Source organism: Pseudophryne corroboree, chromosome 2, assembly GCF_028390025.1.
Source record: "Pseudophryne corroboree isolate aPseCor3 chromosome 2, aPseCor3.hap2, whole genome shotgun sequence".
NCBI classification, from domain to species: domain Eukaryota; kingdom Metazoa; phylum Chordata; class Amphibia; order Anura; family Myobatrachidae; genus Pseudophryne; species Pseudophryne corroboree.
This window is the reverse complement of record NC_086445.1, coordinates 860422438-860441328: the sequence shown is the minus strand read 5'-3', so window position 1 is coordinate 860441328 and position 18891 is coordinate 860422438. Positions and strand designations below refer to the sequence as shown.

General features: G+C 44.0%; 1 protein-coding gene across 16 annotated transcripts in view; it reads right to left on the bottom strand.

The window, feature by feature from the left end:
• Positions 1-3778: 3778 nt before the first annotated feature.
• NCOR1 (nuclear receptor corepressor 1) overlaps positions 3779-18891 on the bottom strand; it is a 426430-nt gene continuing 411317 nt past the window's right edge. For 15 of the 16 annotated variants that reach the window (XM_063955846.1, XM_063955845.1, XM_063955847.1 and 12 more), the window contains 3 exons: positions 9686-9889; positions 9114-9296; positions 3779-4984 (listed from right to left, as the gene is read on the bottom strand). In XM_063955846.1, coding sequence (XP_063811916.1) covers positions 4797-4984; positions 9114-9296; positions 9686-9889 — 575 coding nt within the window. In that variant the 3' untranslated portion in view covers positions 3779-4796. The remainder of the gene's footprint in view (positions 4985-9113; positions 9297-9685; positions 9890-18891) is intronic. The other variant, XM_063955858.1, reaches the window with a different exon arrangement.

Genomic DNA, 18891 nt, shown 5'->3' with positions numbered 1-18891 from the left:
TATACAGATATAACTATGCACAGTAAACATTGGATGTATATCACAGAATACTTGTACTAAATATTCCTGTAGGTATGCACTTGTTCTTAACTAAACTGTCTAAACGACCTGTAGAATACTTAAGTGTCCTGTAAATGCACAGCGCTGATGAGGCAGGCGGCTTTACAGAGGAGACAAACGCCCAAACGCTGACAGGGAGTGAGAGAGAGATGCAGCTCCAGGGAGGGAACATCTGTTGATGGCACCTGGGGCAGGGGCTACAGGTCAGCACCCTTTCCCCTATGCTGGACTTCACCACCAGGTACTATGGAGCCTATGGAAAGTGGATTTTAATAAATCCGACCTGTGCTCCTTGCCCTGGTGGATATAGTGGAGTCCCTGTACAGCCACAGTGTCCACGCCAGCGGCGCGGTCTGTCTCCGGAGACCGCGTCCCGATCGCGATTTCGGTGGGTGCCGCCTGGGGGACCCTGTTACCTCCTCCATTAATGTGAGGACACGCGATCCTAGAGAGCAGCGGCGGTGTGTGTGTGCCTGATGAGACCGGAGCGCCTCCGCTGTAAGTACCCGGCAACTAGGGTGTGGGAGTATACAGCGCTGCTGGGGAAAGTGAGGGAGCCGCAGCACGATGTCAGAATGACATATAGCAACAAGTGCCTGTGCTGTGACCCTTGAAGTCTTCTTTCTTCAGAAAAGCTCTTTTCAGGGCTGCCTAGCGCAGCCCTCCCTGTTAGGCACCAACTTACAAACTGAGCTCCAGTGCCTGGAGGCAGGTATATAGAGGAGGCGGTGCAGTGCATCCTGGGAAGTCAAAGCTTTAGCCTGTTGGTGCCTCGGATCAAGATCCAACTCTACACCCCGATGTTATTCCCTGTGTACCCCCGCTGCAGAAATAGGGTTTAGTATACCAAATATTGCTTTCCCCCTTGCTATGACCCCCTGGTACTGCTGAGGTGCTCTGGAGTCCTTGTGGAGGAGCTGCACTTCCCTGTCAGTCTGCCTGTGTATAGCTGCATAGGGGAAATGGCGCTGATGAGCTGCTGGATCCGCTAATAGTGAAGCCCTGCCCCCTTAATGGCGCGAGATCTTCCCGTTTTTTTTTATACTAGCTGAGGTCATTTCTGTTCTACAGTGGGCTAAAACCCCTGTAGAATTGCTGCCAGTGTGGGTATTGTGCCAGTTGTGGCTTCAGATCGCCCCTCACAGCGGAACACACACCACCATATATGCCTCTGAAGCCCGGAGCCACAGCCTGCTTGTCAGCGCTACGCTCCTAGCCCTTGTGCCACCGTTACGGATAGCGGGTCGCCGGCCACCTACTCACCACTCTTCTTACTTCTGGCTCTGTTAGGGGAGGCGGCGTGCTGCGGGTCTGTACGCTCACCGTGGTGGGGCTTGCGAATAGGACCCTCAGGAGCTCAGTGTCCTGTTAGTGGGGAACGGGACCATTAACCCTAGGGAGGTTGGGCCGTTCCCCCAAGTCCCATGAAGCAGGGAGTCAGGTGCCATCCAGAACTGCCTGAAAACAATAAAAAGGAAAATAAATGCAGAAAACTCTTCAGGAGCTTCCCAAGCGGGACCGGCTCCTCCGGGCACATTTTCTAAACTGAGTCTGGTAGGAGGGGCATAGAAGGAGGAGCCAGCCCACACTATAAATTTATTTAAGTGCCCATGGCTCCTAGTGGACCCATCTATACCCCATGGTACTAATGTGGATGCCAGTATCCTCTAGGACATAAGATAAATAACCAATGAAGGTCCATCAAGTGCTTGCACAAAGAGAAAATCCCAGCCTTTGGGAGAAAGTTAAGCAGAAAGAAGCCACAACTGGGTCAAGTGTGTGTGTGTGTGTGTGTGTGGGAGGGGGGGGGGGGGGGGGGGAGGGGGTGATGGGAAGAGGCCAGGAGGGAAGGCTAAATACCGGGGATTACTTGGGAGTTGCCATTTTATTATGTGACCATATGGCTAGGGAGTGGTAGTATAGATGATATGAATGGGCTAATGAGGGCCTTTGATGTAGGCTTAACCAGGGGAGGGAGCAAACCGAAGACCATTTAAAACTGCAGTCTCCATAGCCACCAAAACCCTGGTGCCTGGAGGCAAATGCCAAGTAATAGTATTTGAGAAAATTTGGTATACCCAGACCATCAACCACAGAGGATCTATGCAGGATGTGAGGTTGGAATCATAGTTTCGCATAGGACAAAATAAAGTTCATTGCTAGCTTTTAAAGAGGAAACTACCAGAGGGGGGCTATTATGGGGAGGATTTGAATGAAAGTAGGAGGACATTTATTTTGAATGAGGTAATGCGATCAAGCAAAGGGGGTAGGGGGGTGGGAGTGTTTAGCATTGAATAAACCACATACAGATTCAGAAACCAAGTATTTAATTTGTGAGCTACACCAGGTATAAGGGAGAGGGGCAATTAAGTTCCAAATATTGTTTCATATATGTTTTTTGGGGGGTGGGGGCAGCACATGAAAAGCGATGGAGCTCAAACACATCGGGGAGGGTTGTTGGAAGTTAAGGGATGTGTTATGGTCAGGAGGATTTTCTGGTTGCCTAAAGTCATCAGGACAGATGGCATGTTTTTACTGTCTGATATAGCAGACAGAGCTATAAATAATGCAATCTCACAACCTGTGGGTCTCCAGCGGTTGTGATTCTAGTGTTCTAACTGGTTGCGCATGCTGGATCACATAAAACAGCAGGGTTGCCATTTCTGACATAACTAGTCCTTTACCTTTACTCATGCATGTAAATGTACAGACCACAACCTGATAGTCTATAATCACAAAGAACCTAATACAGCTCTAGTTTCCATATACTGTACAGAATGAGATCAGTCTCTAGGGGGCAGGATGTGGGTGGCTTGCAGTGTTCTGAGACGCAGCACATCTTGTCAAATACAGCTGCTTCATGTAATAGAACAGCCGCAGATCTCAAATCCTGTTGTGTTATTACATGGTGGTACCAAAGCGTTATTGTACCTTGCAGTTTCTAACCATAGAATGCATATACATCATTTAAGAGATGCTAGAAACATATGCTGGGATGCCAGTCGCATACCTTGGATAATAGCCCATTTTTCCTGTGCAGTGTTATAGCTATCTATATCTCACTCTGTGCACATTGCCTATACACCATTGAGCAGCTATGTTGTGTACTGCACCATTTACTCATACCAAAAATATGCAGTGCCTCAGAAAAGACACTAATTCTTTGTGGTTCTTAAAAAATGGTTCAGCCTACAAAATGGCAGCCAAAGTGCCTCAGTGATGTATAGTTTCTACAGACACGTGTTGCACTGTAATTAGTTGAGATGCACGCAGCTGGTTTACATAGTAAGAATGCAGGAAAGCATTAGATCAATAGCAATTCAGCCCTGCAGCATGTTCTATTTATGTAGATTACATAGATTTGGCCAAGTCTGTTATTACCTACTTTTTAATTTTTTATCATGTAATTTCTATCATGATCCCCTTCAGTGTACAGTGCTACACAACAGACTACAGCTTTATAAAGGTAACATTGAAGTAAAGTAAAATGGGAATGAAGCAAAAACAAAAAAAATATTGTTCAAGCACAGTATTTAAACAAATATAATGTATATTATGTTTGTCGCAACATGGATGAAATATGTACTAACATGGCCACTGTAACAGAAGATTATCTCGGATTGCCAGTGATGTCAGAGGTTGACAACTGTAAGGATATCTTTCACAGCTGTTCACACACTTATTCACATAAAGTAAGTATCATAATAAAACTAAAATCTTCAGTTGCGCAAAACATTTTATTACAATCCATGTATAGATTTAAATGAAAGCTGTGAGGGGAAAAAAATTAAAATAAAATAAAAAATTAAAATAATAATAATAATATTAAAAAAAAAAATCTACTGCACCAATCTGTCTTTAGATTGGTGACAATCCGGTTTATACACATATATCTATTGGGGAATATGTTCCTACAAAGGATAAAAACAACCAGAACCTAAAATTCACAGACACGACTTTGCAATGGTCATTGCTAGTGCAGAAAAGCTTCGTTCAGATGTAGGTCTGATAAAAAAAAAAAAAAAATATATATATATATATATATATATATATATATATATATATTTATTTATTAATAAAAAAAGTTTGGTTTCTTTTTAAACAAGATTTAGCATTTAAGCCACAGGTTAAAAATGAAACGAATGGTTCTAAAATGTATTTTCCTTCACACTTTTCCTGAATATAAAAAGGTGAGTTTATGCTGCTCTTTCTAAGCAAAACTTTGTTTGATGACTGCTAAACCTGGCCAGTTATTATAAGGTGCAGAACAATTAATTAGGGCTGGCAATCAATGTTCAGTATCATCCAGGAGACAAAAACAAATTCTATGGGGCATTGATTTAAAACATACATACACCATACTAGAGCAAAGGGGAAAAAAACACTGCAAATATTTACAGAATAATGATTTAAGGACATTGTTTTTTTTTTGTTTGTTTTTTACAAATAGCTGTAAATTGGTAGTTGTCCAATAATACACTTTTTCTTCTTCTCCTTTCAAACTTCTTTACATATTAATGTGGAACTTTAACTCTACTAATTACATTCTGCTAATAGCAGGCCTGGACAAAGCAGGCGGATATCCATTATTATTTGTACACGACTCTATAGTTCCCTGTGCAGGAAGGTGGCCTCTTGCTCAGCCTGTGGCTCTCTTTAGGAAAAGTCTTCCAGGCCCTGATTTGAGACATTACTGTTGGAATCCGTAGACATGCAGTTCTGTATTCCAAAGTGTTTCAGTCATCGCTGTCAGACAGGGTTTCATACTGTGACGATAGGAGAGGTGCTGGCTCCCGTTCCCATATCCTGCCCTGCTGGTGAGCAGAACTCTGCGTCATTGAGGGGGGTGCACATGCTATAGAAGATGGAGGAGTACTGTTCAGCATTCCCATAGTTAATGGGTTGTATGGGAACTGGGTGGACCCTAAGAAAAAATGAAGACAAACAATAAGCATTAAATTAGCTTCTGGGTTTTAGTCGGAACCTTGTTTGCAAATACACTGCAGGTTACTGTGCCATACATATTGCTTATCTTTGCTTCCACCCCATAGAGGTATAATAAAAAAAAACAAGCAAGGTCCTGTAGTTACAGCTATTTGCACAAAGAACTTCACAATTATTGCATCTCCCCCTAATTACATGTGTGAAAACAATTGAGTTCTGTGCAGTACTTACGACTTTTCAGGCATAAAACCTTGAAGCTTAGTAAAAATCCAGTCGAGGGGCAAGGCTATCTACAAATTTAGGCTTTAGGAAATCTTTCTAATGTTTGGAAATTTTCTAGCAAACGCAGGTGGCTAGTAGTTCTTACGGAAAAAATTATACTTCAATTCATAAAATATGCAATGACTGTACTGTGTGCAACAGCCGAGTCTCTGGCCCGGGTCTGCGCACAGGAGTCTCTGGCCCGGGTCTGCGCACAGGAGTCTCTGGCCCGGGTCTGCGCACAGGAGTCTCTGGCCCGGGTCTGCGCACAGGAGTCTCTGGCCCGGGTCTGCGCACAGGAGTCTCTGGCCCGGGTCTGCGCACAGGAGTCTCTGGCCCGGGTCTGCGCACAGGAGTCTCTGGCCCGGGTCTGCGCACAGGAGTCTCTGGCCCGGGTCTGCGCACAGGAGTCTCTGGCTCGGGTCTGCGCACAGGAGTCTCTGGCCCGGGTCTGCGCACAGGAGTCTCTGGCCCGGGTCTGCGCACAGGAGTCTCTGGCCCGGGTCTGCGCACAGGAGTCTCTGGCCGGGGTCTGCGCACAGGAGTCTCTGGCCGGGGTCTGCGCACAGGAGTCTCTGGCCCGGGTCTGCGCACAGGAGTCTCTGGCCGGGGTCTGCGCACAGGAGTCTCTGGCCGGGGTCTGCGCACAGGAGTCTCTGGCCCGGGTCTGCGCACAGGAGTCTCTGGCCCGGGTCTGCGCACAGGAGTCTCTGGCCCGGGTCTGCGCACAGGAGTCTCTGGCCCGGGTCTGCGCACAGGAGTCTCTGGCCCGGGTCTGCGCACAGGAGTCTCTGGCCCGGGTCTGCGCACAGGAGTCTCTGGCCCGGGTCTGCGCACAGGAGTCTCAGGCCCGGGTCTGCGCACAGGAGTCTCCGACTCCTGTTCAGACTGCTTGCACAGCCATATCAAAATCATCACTCTAGTTCAGGCATGATTTTCAGGGTTCAGGGATATCACTAAAACAGGCACTGTTAGTGTGCCTTGAGGACCGTGGTTGGGAATGCCTGCTCTAGTTAAAGCTGATCACACTAACCAATAAGGAGCTACACACAAAATGAAGCTATTTTGTACATGCAACAATGCAGTCTAAAACATAAATAATATATTCAATAGTAAATATACAATTGTTTTATTGCATAGAGCATTGAAAAAAACGCAAAGCGTGGCGTTGAAACACTGGCAAACTATGCCTGAACTTCTTTCATGTTGCACTAAAGAATTGATTTTTTCACCAAGTCCGCTGAGTGCCGCTGGTTTCTCCAACATCGCAAGGAGTGACGCGCCAGTCCCACTCCAGGGAACCTCTACCTGTATTATGAGTGGGCACCACTCATTTTCTCATGTTAACAGTGAGTGCCCACTCCACACCTCATATAATTTATATATATATATATATATATCTCCATCCAACCAGCGCCGGCACTCTGGATGCCTCCTAGGGCTTGCTTACTCCGGTGCCCTCCACTTGGGTCTGGCAGACCCTATACAACGAACAAAACAAGGCGGCACTCAGAGATTTAGTAATACAGCAAACGAAGTGTATTCACATCATCACATCACATCTACGTATCGGGGAGAGAATCCCCTTCATCAGGATTCTCTCCCCGAAACATAGATGTGATGTGAATACACTTCGTTTGCTGTATTACTAAATCTCTGAGTGCCGCCCCGTTTTGTGTTTTATATATATATATATATATATATATATATATATATATATAACAAAACGGGGTGGCATATATATATATATATATATATATATACAGGTTGAGTATCCCATATCCAAATATTCCGAAATACGGACTTTTCTGAGTGAGTGTGAGATAGTGAAACCTTTGTTTTTTGATGGCTCAATGTACACAAACTTTGTTTAATACACAAAGTTATGAAAAATATTGTATGAAATGACCTGCAGGCTGTGTGTATAAGGTGTATATAAAACATAAATGAATTGTGTGAATGCAGACACACTTTGTTTAATAAACAAAGTCATAAAAAATATTGTCTAAAATTACCTTCAGGCTGTGTGTATAAGGTGTATATGGTATATAAATGAATTCTGTGCTTAGATTTAGGTCTCATCACCATGATATCTCATTGTGGTATGCAATTATTCCAAAATACGGAAAAATCCGATATCCAAAATACCTCTGGTCCCAAGAATTTTGGATAAGGGATACTCAACCTGTATATATATATATATATATATATATATATATATATAGATATATATATAGATAGATATATATAACAAAACGGGGCGGCATATATATATATATATATATATATATTTTTAACATTTTTTATTTACATTTGTAAGGCCTTGAACTCCCCATACTGTTGGATTGTAAAGTGGGGGCCACTCGTCTCATGATTATTTATAAATATATATATAAATATATATATATATATATATATATATATATATATATATATATATAGAAGGTATCTCTGTGGAGCACACTTATTTCATAAACTAATTTAATTGAAATATTTTTACCGGATACTTTATAAAGAGAGGATGAATTTACACATATAGACACCCATATTTAAAACACATACACCTTTTTATTGTTAAAACAGTATGATTCAGATTTACATTAAAAGGAAATGGTAGTAAACATTTCTTTTACAATGAAGATACAATTGTTTGTTTCAACGTTTTTGTTATGTAAAAAGATAATAAAGAGCTTTCACCCAACGCGTTTCGTCTTATAGCGACTTCTTCAGGGGTGTTCTTTGGGGTGTAAACAAGAAAATAAAAAATATAAAAAAATAGATGAATAAAAAGTTACATTGATTAAGTGAGGAATATGCATATCAGAGACAATCATAATGTCTATATTTGAACAGGTTAGTGTTGTATATAACATCGGTAATTTTGTGAGTTATTAAAAACTTCTCTCATAAATTCAAGTCATTATTCGTATTTATCAATGTTCCTTTTTATTCATCTATTTTTTATATTTTTTATTTTCTTGTTTACACCCCAAAGAACACCCCTGAAGAAGTCGCTATAAGACGAAACGCATTGGGTGAAAGCTCTTTATTATCTTTTTACATAACAAAATCGTTGAAACAAACAATTGTATCTTCAATGTAAAAGAAATGTTTACTAACATTTCCTTTTAATGTAAATGTGAATCTGAATCATACTGTTTTAACAATAAAAAGATGTATGTGTTTTAAATATGGGTGTCTATATGTGTAAAGTCATCCTCTCTTTATAAAGTATCTGGTAAAAATATTTCAATTAAATTAGTTTATGAAATAAGTGCGCTCCACGGAGATACCTTCTTTATTTCTACTTTATATTGATCTCTATCGACAAGGGATCCGCTGTGTGTTGAAGCTTGCCTATTGAAACATAGCAGTGTTAAACATATTGGTTTAGAACATACTAACTGATATAAAGTAAACAGAACTACAGTAGTTATATATTAAGAGCGCATTAAGGAACTATACTATTTTATATATATATATATATATATATATAAAATTGTTTCTAAGAGCATTCAAGTAATAGGAGAATGCTGTATGTATTTTAGTGTACAAGCGAGAGCTTAAAGTCACCATACATTGATTCAGTTTTGTAATGCGATGCCACTTGGTTCTTGAGAAAGTCTTTACTGTAAAACAATGAAAGTACTAGACAAGGTTTAAGTATAATTTCTTAATCATATACAACAAAGAAGGAATAAATGCAGCAATAATAATACCCTATTTGGCCTACCTTCTTTTAAACAAAGATATATCTTGGAAAATAATTTGTTCATAGCTTGTTCAAAAGAAACTTTGGAATGTTGTATTGTGTGAGGGCCGGATGCATGGGTTGTGCTCACTCTCACCTGTGGAAGAAGGTCGGTCTTCCCAGGCCCACGCTGGAGCCTGCCTGTAATCTCCTTCTGAATGAACGGAGGAGACAGAAGAGGGCCGTTCAGCCCCCATGTATGCCTGGCTGCCAGAAATGGGGGACTTCATTTTGCGGCTGCCAGATTTACTTATCAGCTTTTGCTTGGTGGTTCCTCCGCCTGTAACATGGAGAACTTTGCATATAAGGTAGTCTGAAAGGGCTGACGAGAGAGAGTACATCATTGGTGCAGGTGAAACCTGCTATGAGCGAACAGAATTGTGGCCCTTTCAAAAGTAAATGGAATGACGACCTCCATATATTACCTGCGGGGGGAGCAACAAGGCAAGCACCCTGGTTTGAGGTTACATTTCCACTCCTGGATACAGTATGATCATAAGATTAAGATAACATCTTGAGAAGGATGAATGTATTTAGGTTAAGGTTTGTCCATGTCTGAATAAAGTTTTATTTACCCAGTCCCATTCTTCTGTAAGAATCTGGCTTTATGATATGTTTCTAGAGAGGATTAAAGCTCTGCATGTTCCGAGCTTGCACTCCAATACCAACCTGAATTGGGTGATGGATTTGCTTCATCTCTGCGACCATCATTGCTTGAAGACCCTGAAGAGTTGCCTTGTGCTACTCCCATTAGGACACCATGGTCATCTGATTTGTCATCAAAATTACCCATTAAAGCTTTGCGGATAATGTCCTCTAAACCCAGATTACTGGCGGGATCAGCAAAGGAATGACCTCGAGAGCTGATGGCTCCTGTGCAAAGAACAAGAATATGAAACAATATTGTAATATGTAAATTCCTTACCATAGCTGAAGGCACCTAGACAAAAATATCCCTACTTACATATGGCCACACCTAGCCCTCTAATAATACAGTCCACAGAGAAGGTTTAACAGCAAAACTTTCCATTTCAAAATCCAAAATGAGAAACACACATATAACCCTGCTAAACAGGTCAACATTAGCTGCCAACGTCCAAAGAAAGACATAGAAGAAAAGATTGAAGCAGCCGTGAGCCTGTACAACTACCTCTACTGCTATGTCATGGAGTGTCTACAAAATAACGACATGATGTTACACTTGTAACCACCAAATAATAGGATTTTGGTACTTACCAGGTAAATCCTTTTCTTTGAATCCATAGGGGGCACTGGAGTACTCTTGGGTTATGGACTGGGCGTAGCCGGAAATGGCACATATTTAAATATTTAAATTAGTAACTGGCCATCCCCTCCATAATCCCATAGAGCCTTCAGTATTTTTACTGGGCCGAACAGGAGTGATAGAGAGGATGAACCACAGAGAATTACATAAAACATTATATGAACCTATAACATTATAATATAATGGTCAACCCTAAAGTTGACACATAACGGAACTGATAACAATCAGTTGATACCATAACATCGAATGCATTGGTGATAAAGTGTTACCATAAGATCCACAGACCTTACCACAAGACAGGTAAACTGCTCTGGGTGGGCGTCCAGTGCCCCCTATGGATTCAAAGAAAAGGATTTACCTGGTAAGTACCAAAATCCTATTTTCTTTTTCATCCACTAGGGGTCACTGGAGTACTCTTGGGACGTACCAAAGTTTCCCCCTTGGGCGGGAGAGCAGTTTGGCACCTGTAACACTAGACGGCCAAAGCTAAATGCTGATGCCACAAACGTAGCCAACCTGTAAAAGCGCACCAACATGCGCACTGATGGTCATGCACTGATGACCATGTAGCAGCTCGTCTACGCTGTTTCGTAGAAACTCCACGACCTGCTGCTCCTGACGTTCCCAAAGAACGTATGGAATGGTCTGACACTGATGTAGGCGTTTGAAGCCCGCTTATGACGTTGACTAGAACGTTTGGAATGGTCTGACCCTGATGTAGGCGTTGTAGCCTATTATGAAGCTAAGCCTGACGTATGACATAAGGACTGCTTGGAAGCTTGTAAAGCCATCTTCACTACATTATAGAGAACAATGTGTCTGTTCTACGTACAATTGTTTGGGTTACATAAACGCGTAGTGCGCGTACCACATTCAAAGTAACTTAAGTTCTCGAACATATTGATAACCGAGGAACTACATTAATTAGTTGATGCGTGACATTATACGATCTTTGACTGGAACACGGAATTTGTGCGAAGTTCCGCCCTATGACCATAAAACACCAGATTTGGGGCCTTGACATGCAAGCCACCCTATGTTAAAACACGCCTTGCTGAGAGGCTAAGGCTAAGAGAAAAGTGTTTACCAATTGATAAACGTAACATCCACTTGTTGTAAGAATTCAACAAATGAAGACTGTAAATAAAAAACCTAAAACCAGATCACGTCCCCTGGCGCTGTAGGTGGTAAAACCAGATCACGTCCCATGGCGCTGTAGGTGGTATAAATGGAGGTCGTCTGAGGACACAGTGCAGGAAAGTGTGTACAATCAGCAAAGGAGCAAAACACCTTTGCAGGTAAATTGACATGCAGAGACCTGCACCTTGAGTGTAGAATATAATCCTTCACCAAACCCAGTCTGTAAAAATATTAAAAGACGGGATAACTTGAAAATGATGTTGGAAACTTCTGAGCGTCACACCAACCTATAGAGGCACGCTAAACCTTGTGATAATGAGCTGCCGTACTGGCTTCCCAGCCCCTAACATGGTTTGTATACCAGATTCTGGAATGCCATCCGTTCTTGAGAGCGCTTTGAACAGCCACCCCGTCAAACGCTGCCGCGCTAAATCGGGGTAAAAGAACTGACCCGCGAGAGCGGTGAAGGATCGGCTGCGAGTAGTTCGCGGAGATCCAAGAATCATGGCCTCCGAGGCCAATGTGGCGCCATTAGTATGACTGTCATGGAGTCTTGTATGATCCATTTTAGTACCCGAGGAAGCAGCGTAACCGTTGTAACAGATTCACAACGCTGTACAGCCACGCGATCGTGAGAGCATCAGAGCATCTACAGCTGCTGCCTTCGGAGCCCTTGTACTGGACACATACTGGGATGGACACATACTTGGATGTTTTTTTTTTTTTTTTTTTATTTGTTTTTGCGAGATGCCAATAGATACCCCTGTGGGTAACTCCACCGCTGGACCAACATCTGGAACACTTAAGAATTCAATGCTCAGTGTCCTGGAATAAGCTGTTCACTCCCAGAATGAACATGGAGCAACTTGCCGCATGGTCATGCGACTTCGATTCCGTCCTTGATCGGTGATGTATGCGATCGCCGTTGTGTTGTCTGACCGCACTTGGACAGTCTGAGAACGGAGCATGTGGCCCGCTTGCCGCAGCGCGTTTGACCGAAATCTCCGTGATTTGTGAAGTTAATCATTTGGGACCCCAGGTCCCCAACCTCTGAGACTCGCGTTCATATTTAGAATTATCCAATTCCAGACGCCGAACATTGTCCCTGCGGTAAAATTATGTACTTGGAGCCACTAGAGTAGTGAAACTCTGGCCCTTAGAGACAACCGTACTATTTGATGAACTTGTAGGAGCGTGCAAGAACTTCCAGGTGAAAATGACCTGAGTGACTCCTTGCGAAGTAGAGTGCGTCGAAAGACGTCACTCTCCTTACCAATAGGCAAAAGGCCAAACGGATCAAGACTGTCCGTGGCTTGCGTACGAACTGTACGTGATGACGAACAGTTTGTGTGGTATGTTCAGGCAGGTAAATCCGTGTAATCACGGAATTATCCCTATGCATGAGTCCGTTGTTGCGGAATGAGGCTTGATATCTCTAGGTTAACAATCTAACCGTGCTGAACGACACCCTTGTACGTTAGTAAGGGCCGTTGCATGACGAAGTTTTGAGACGGAGCTTTAATGAGCAGATCTGCAAAACACTGAACTGTTATCACTTCCAGGGATGAGCTATCACGATAGCCATTACTTGTGACAACCCTAGGCGCCATACGAAGCCAAAACGGTAGCGCTTGAAAGCGAGAATGGTTTTTACTGCCAACTTAAGTAGGCCTGATGCGTCTAAGTACCTATTCTTGTTGAAATCCAGAATCACTGTGATTTTCAACCTGTAGTCACCAGGTATTCATGAATGTGTAGTATAAGCGACGCCCTGATTGACCTGAAGGGTCAGTATCGGACTGATAGATTCAGCCAGCTTTGGAACTACCCCAAACTGGAATAATGACCGTGACTCTGTTGTTGACTGCAGTCAAAGTGCTCAATCTACTAGAGCTTGTATGGCGGTGTGCAGAACCGCAATTTTATCTTCTGACCCAGGCAGACCCGTCTTGCAAATTGCAATGGTGGAAAACAATCAACCTTTGTCTGGTAAACTGCGAACCCAAAAATTGCGGATCCCCCAACTGTGGATGCCCACAACTGACGATCGGCGATGGCCTGGAAACTCATTCTAGCCCTGGTTTTTCAGTGGCTTAGCTGTAAACGCCACTGAAACCCTGGTTAAAGATGCCTGGAAGTAGGTGGCAGCACTTTAACCGTATATTGACGACAATCAGACAATTAGAGGTTATCGAAAACCACGTTCACTACCACCTGACCCGCCTGTGGCTGTTTCTGTAGCACGGGCCCGAAAGGACCGAGATGTAAAGACTATATCCTGAATCTATTTATTTAGGAATTTGTCTAAGACAGGCTGAAACATGTGGGCAGCGTAAGGTAATGTTTCTATTCTCGTTTAGAAACGGACACCGTCCTGTTAAGCACGTAGCGAAAAATAGGATTTTGGTACTTACCAGGTAAATCCTTTTCTTTGAATCCATAGGGGGCACTGGAGTACTCTTGGGATATGGACGGCTTCCGCAGGAAACAACACTGAATATTTAAATTTAGAACACTCCACCCCTCCATATCCCCGAGTACCTCAGTGTTTTTTACTGAGCCGAACAGGAACTATAGAGAGGTTGACAATGGAGTATTACATATAACATAACGGACAACAACGGAGTTGACACATAGCGTTACTGACAACTAAACAGTTGACACCATAACCAGCACTTGATAATTTGAACCAGTCGGGAGAGTGTGTTACCATAAGATCCTCAGAACTTACCACAAACCAGGTAAAACTGCTCTGGGTGGGCGTCCAGTGCCCCCTATGGATTCAAAGAAAAGGATTTACCTGGTAAGTACCAAAATCCTATTTTCTTTTTCATCCACTAGGGGTCACTGGAGTACTCTTGGGACGTACCAAAGCTTCCCCCGTGGGCGGGAGAGCTGTTTGGCACCTGTAACACTAGGCGGCCAAAGCTAGATGCTGATGCCGCAAACGTATCAAACTTGTAAAAGCGCACAAACGTGTGCACTGAAGACCATGTAGCCGCACGGCAAAGCTGCGTCGTAGAAGCTCCCCGACCAGCTGCCCATGAAGTTCCCACAGAACGTGTGGAATGAGCGGTTACTGATGTAGGCGGCTGTAACCTAGCATGAAGGTAAGCCTGACGTATGGTCAGTTTTATCCATCTGGATAAGGTTTGTTTAGACGCTGGCCAACCCATCTTGGCAGCATCATAGAATACAAACAACGTATCCGTTTTACGAACTGAAGACGTTCGAGATACATAAACGCGTAATGCGCGTACCACATCCAGAGTTCCAGAATGTGCTGTCAACACAGGAACTACTATTGGTTGATTGATGTGAAAAGATGACACTACCTTTGGTAAGAAAGCGGGATTCGTCCGAAGTTCCGCTCTGTCATCATGAAACACCAAATACGGTGGCTTGCATGACAAGGCACCCAAATCTGAAACACGCCTTGCCGAAGCTAAGGCTAGAAGAAAATTTGTTTTCCAAGTGAGAAACTTTATATCCACTTGCTGTAAGGGTTCAAAATATGAAGACTGTAAGAAATCTAAAACCAGATTCAAGTCCCATGGCGCTGTAGGTGGAATGAATGGAGGCTGAACTCTGAGGACACCTTGGAAAAAAGTGTGTATAGACGGCAATAGAGCCAATCGTCTTTGAAAGTAAATTGACAAAGCAGATACCTGCACCTTTAGTGTAGATAAACGCAGTCCTCCATCTAAACCCGTCTGTAGAAATAACAAAAGGCGGGATAACTTGAAAGATGATGTCGGAAACTTCCGAGCTTCACACCAACCTATATAGGTACGCCATATTCTGTAATAATGAGCTGCCGTAACCGGCTTCCTAGCTCGTAACATGGTTGGTATAACCGATTCTGGGATGCCCTCTCTTCTTAAGAGGGCGGTCTCAACAGCCACCCCGTCAAACGCAGCCGCGCTAAATCGGGGTAAAGGAACGGACCCTGTTGTAACAGGTCTGGACGTAGTGGGAGCGGCCAAGGATCGTCTGCGAGTAGTCCTCGGAGATCCGAGAACCAAGCTCTCCGAGGCCAATGAGGCGCCACTAGTATGACTGTGACAGACTCTCTTTTGATCCGTTTTAGCACCAGAGGGAGCAATGGAAACGGTGGAAACAGATACACAAGGCTGTACGGCCACGCAACGGTGAGAGCATCCACCGCCACTGCCTTTGGATCTCTTGTTCTGGACACATACTGGAGCGTTTGGTGATTGTGGCGAGACGCCATCAGGTCCACCTGAGGATAACCCCATCGCTGAACCAACATGTGAAACACTTCTGGATTTAATGCCCATTCTCCTGGATGAAAATCCCGACGACTGAGATAATCCGCTTCCCAGTTGTCCACTCCCGGAATGAACACGGCCGACAATATCACCTGGTGGTATTCCGCCCAATTGAGGATTCGAGCTACTTCCCGCATTGCCATGCAGCTTCTCGTTCCTCCTTGTTTGTTGATGTATGCGACCGCCGTCGCATTGTCTGACTGCACTTGGACAGTCTGAGAGCGAAGCATGTGCACTGCTTGTCGTAGCGCATTGTAAATTGCGCGGAGTTCCAGGACATTTATAAACCGCAATCTTTCGTGATCCGCCCAGAGACCCTGAAGCTGACAATTATGAACTACCGCTCCCCAACCTCTGAGACTGGCGTCGGTCGTTAGAATTATACAATTCCAGCCTCCGAACAGTCTCCCTGCGGTTAAATTGTGTTCCTTGAGCCACCAAAGCAGAGACACTCTTGCCCTTGGCGACAACCTCACCCTGTGGTGAATCTGCAGATGCGAGCCCGACCACTGGGCGAGCACATTCAGTTGAAATGGACGCGAGTGAAATCTTCCGAACTGAAGCGCTTCGAAAGCTGCCACCATTGTGCCTAAGAGGCGAATGCACAAGTGTACAGACACTGTGCGTGGCTTGAGCACTAATTGTACTAGATGGCGTAGAATCTGTACTTTCTGTTGTGGTAGGTAAATTCTTTGATTGACCGTATCGAGAATCATACCTAGGAATTGAAGGCGTTGAGACGGAATTAGATGTGATTTCTTGAAGTTGACAATCCAACCGTGGTGAACCAGTACATTGTACGTTAGCAGCGCATGCTGGAGAAGCATCTGTTGAGACGGAGCTTTGATGAGCAGATCGTCTAAATACGGAACTATTGTCACTCCCAGGGATCTGAGATGAGCTATCATCACAGACATCACTTTGGTGAATACCCGAGGTGCTGACGACAGGCCAAACGGTAGAGCCTTAAACTGGTAATGGTTCTGGCGTATTGCAAACCGCAAGAATTTCTGATGAGGCTGCCAAATTGGAATGTGCAAGTACGCATCCTTGAGATCTAGCGCAATCATAAATTCCTTTGGCTCTAAACCCGCAATCACGGAACGCAGAGACTCCATCTTGAATCTGTAGTAAGTTACGTACTGATTGAGACCTTTTAAGTTCAATATTGGTCTGACTGAGCCATCCGGCTTCGGTACCACAAACAGACTGGAATAATAACCCTGACCCTGTTGATGTACAGGGACCGGAATCAAAACTGCTGAATCCAGTAGGGACTGAATGGCAATTTGCAGAACCGCCCTCTTGTTGTCCGACAGAGGCAATCCTGTCTTGAAAAACCGCAGAGGCGGAAGACAGATGAACTCTATTTTGTAACCTTTTAACACTAAATTGCGGATCCACCCATCCGCGGATGTCTGGAACCACGCCAAATGGAACGTCTGAAGGCGTGCTCCCACAATCGGAGAACCGAGATGGGCTGGTAGCCCGTCATGCGACTGGCTTGTCGGTAACCTTAGCGTCCTGACGACTTGTGTTGGTTTGTTGAAAACCACGTCCACGACCACGTCTACCAGGCGTGGCTGTTCCTCTGCCACGTCCTCGAAAGGACTGAGGTCTAAAAGATTTGAACGAAGGTCCAGAGTACCTCCTTCTTGGTACCGGTGGAGGCAATGGTAAGAAAACCGACTTTCCTCCCGTAGCCTCAGCAATCCATGTGTCCAATTCAGGACCAAACAACTTCTTGCCATCGTAAGGTAACGCCTCTATACCTCGTTTGACCTCTGCCTCCGCTTGCCAAGCACGCAGCCAGAGTGCTCGTCGTGCTGTAACTAGCAACGATGAAATACGAGAAGTGAGCTGACAGACGTCAGTAGAAGCTGTACAGAGATACTCTGCAGCCTCACACATTTGATCAGCAAGAAGTATAAGGTGTTCGTCATGTAAGGCAGACTTAAGTTCTGTTATCCATACTATGAGCGCCTTAGTGACCCAGATACCAACCAAGCCAGGTCTCAGCAGCACTCCTGCTGCTACATACATGGACTTTAGCATATTTTCTATTCTGCGGTCTGAAGGGTCTTTAAGCGTAGTAGCCGCTGGCACTGGTATGGTTAATTTCTTTGTAAGCTTCGACACTGACGAATCAACTATTGGTGGATTCTCCCATGTACAGGTCACAGAGTCTGGAAACGGGTAACTAGACTTAAATCTGCGAGGTATAGAAAACCGTTTATCTGGAGTCTGTCGTGTTTCTACTAACATCTGATTAAGAGATTCCGACACAGGAAAACTTATTGGAGTTCTTTGTCGTTTAGTAAATACGACCTGATCATTTGTGAGAGGCTCTTCAGTTTCTGTAAACTTCAGAGACTGACGCACCGCTCTGATGAGATTATCAATGCCGGAGCTGTTAAAATCCTCACTATCTGACTCCACTTCGCCCTCCTCACCCTCATCTTGTGCCGTGAGGTCTGGCATGGAATCGTCAGAATGCAACATAGCAGAAACTGGTAAATCATAAGACATATGAAATTTATCCCCTCTACCCAAAATGGATTTGGACCTTTCGCAAGGCTGAGAGGCCTCCGGTAGTTCTGGCGGTCTCATCCTAGACTCAGCTCTTGCCGTTTCCCACTCCTGTCGAGCGGCGGTCAATTCTGATTGCAACCCAGCCAGTACATTGGCTAGCATTTCCCAAGGAGGGTTCGGTGAGGAAATCGGCTTTAAAACCGGAGCAGAAATTGTATTCTGAACCGAATCCACAAAACATACTGTACATGTGGTAGATCCATCCGGTAACACACTGCTACAGACTTTGCAATTATGCTTTTTAGTTTTTGCTGGTGCCTTACTCATTATGGCGACAGACAACACAATACACAAAAAACAGACACTTGCACGACTCAGTAATAGTAGTAAGGTGTCTCTATATATATATATATATATATATCTGGCCAAGTGCAGTACACGTGGCCAGTACTATGAAATGTGATCCCAAATTCCCACTAACACCCCTGCGCCTCCGGTGGAGTAGAGATGTAGTACTGGAACGTTCTGGAATCACAGAGGAAGACACAGGAAGCATGTTAAAATGGCTGCCATGCTTAAAGTTATAACCACAATACAGGTTACCACCTTAAAGTGATATTTATCCT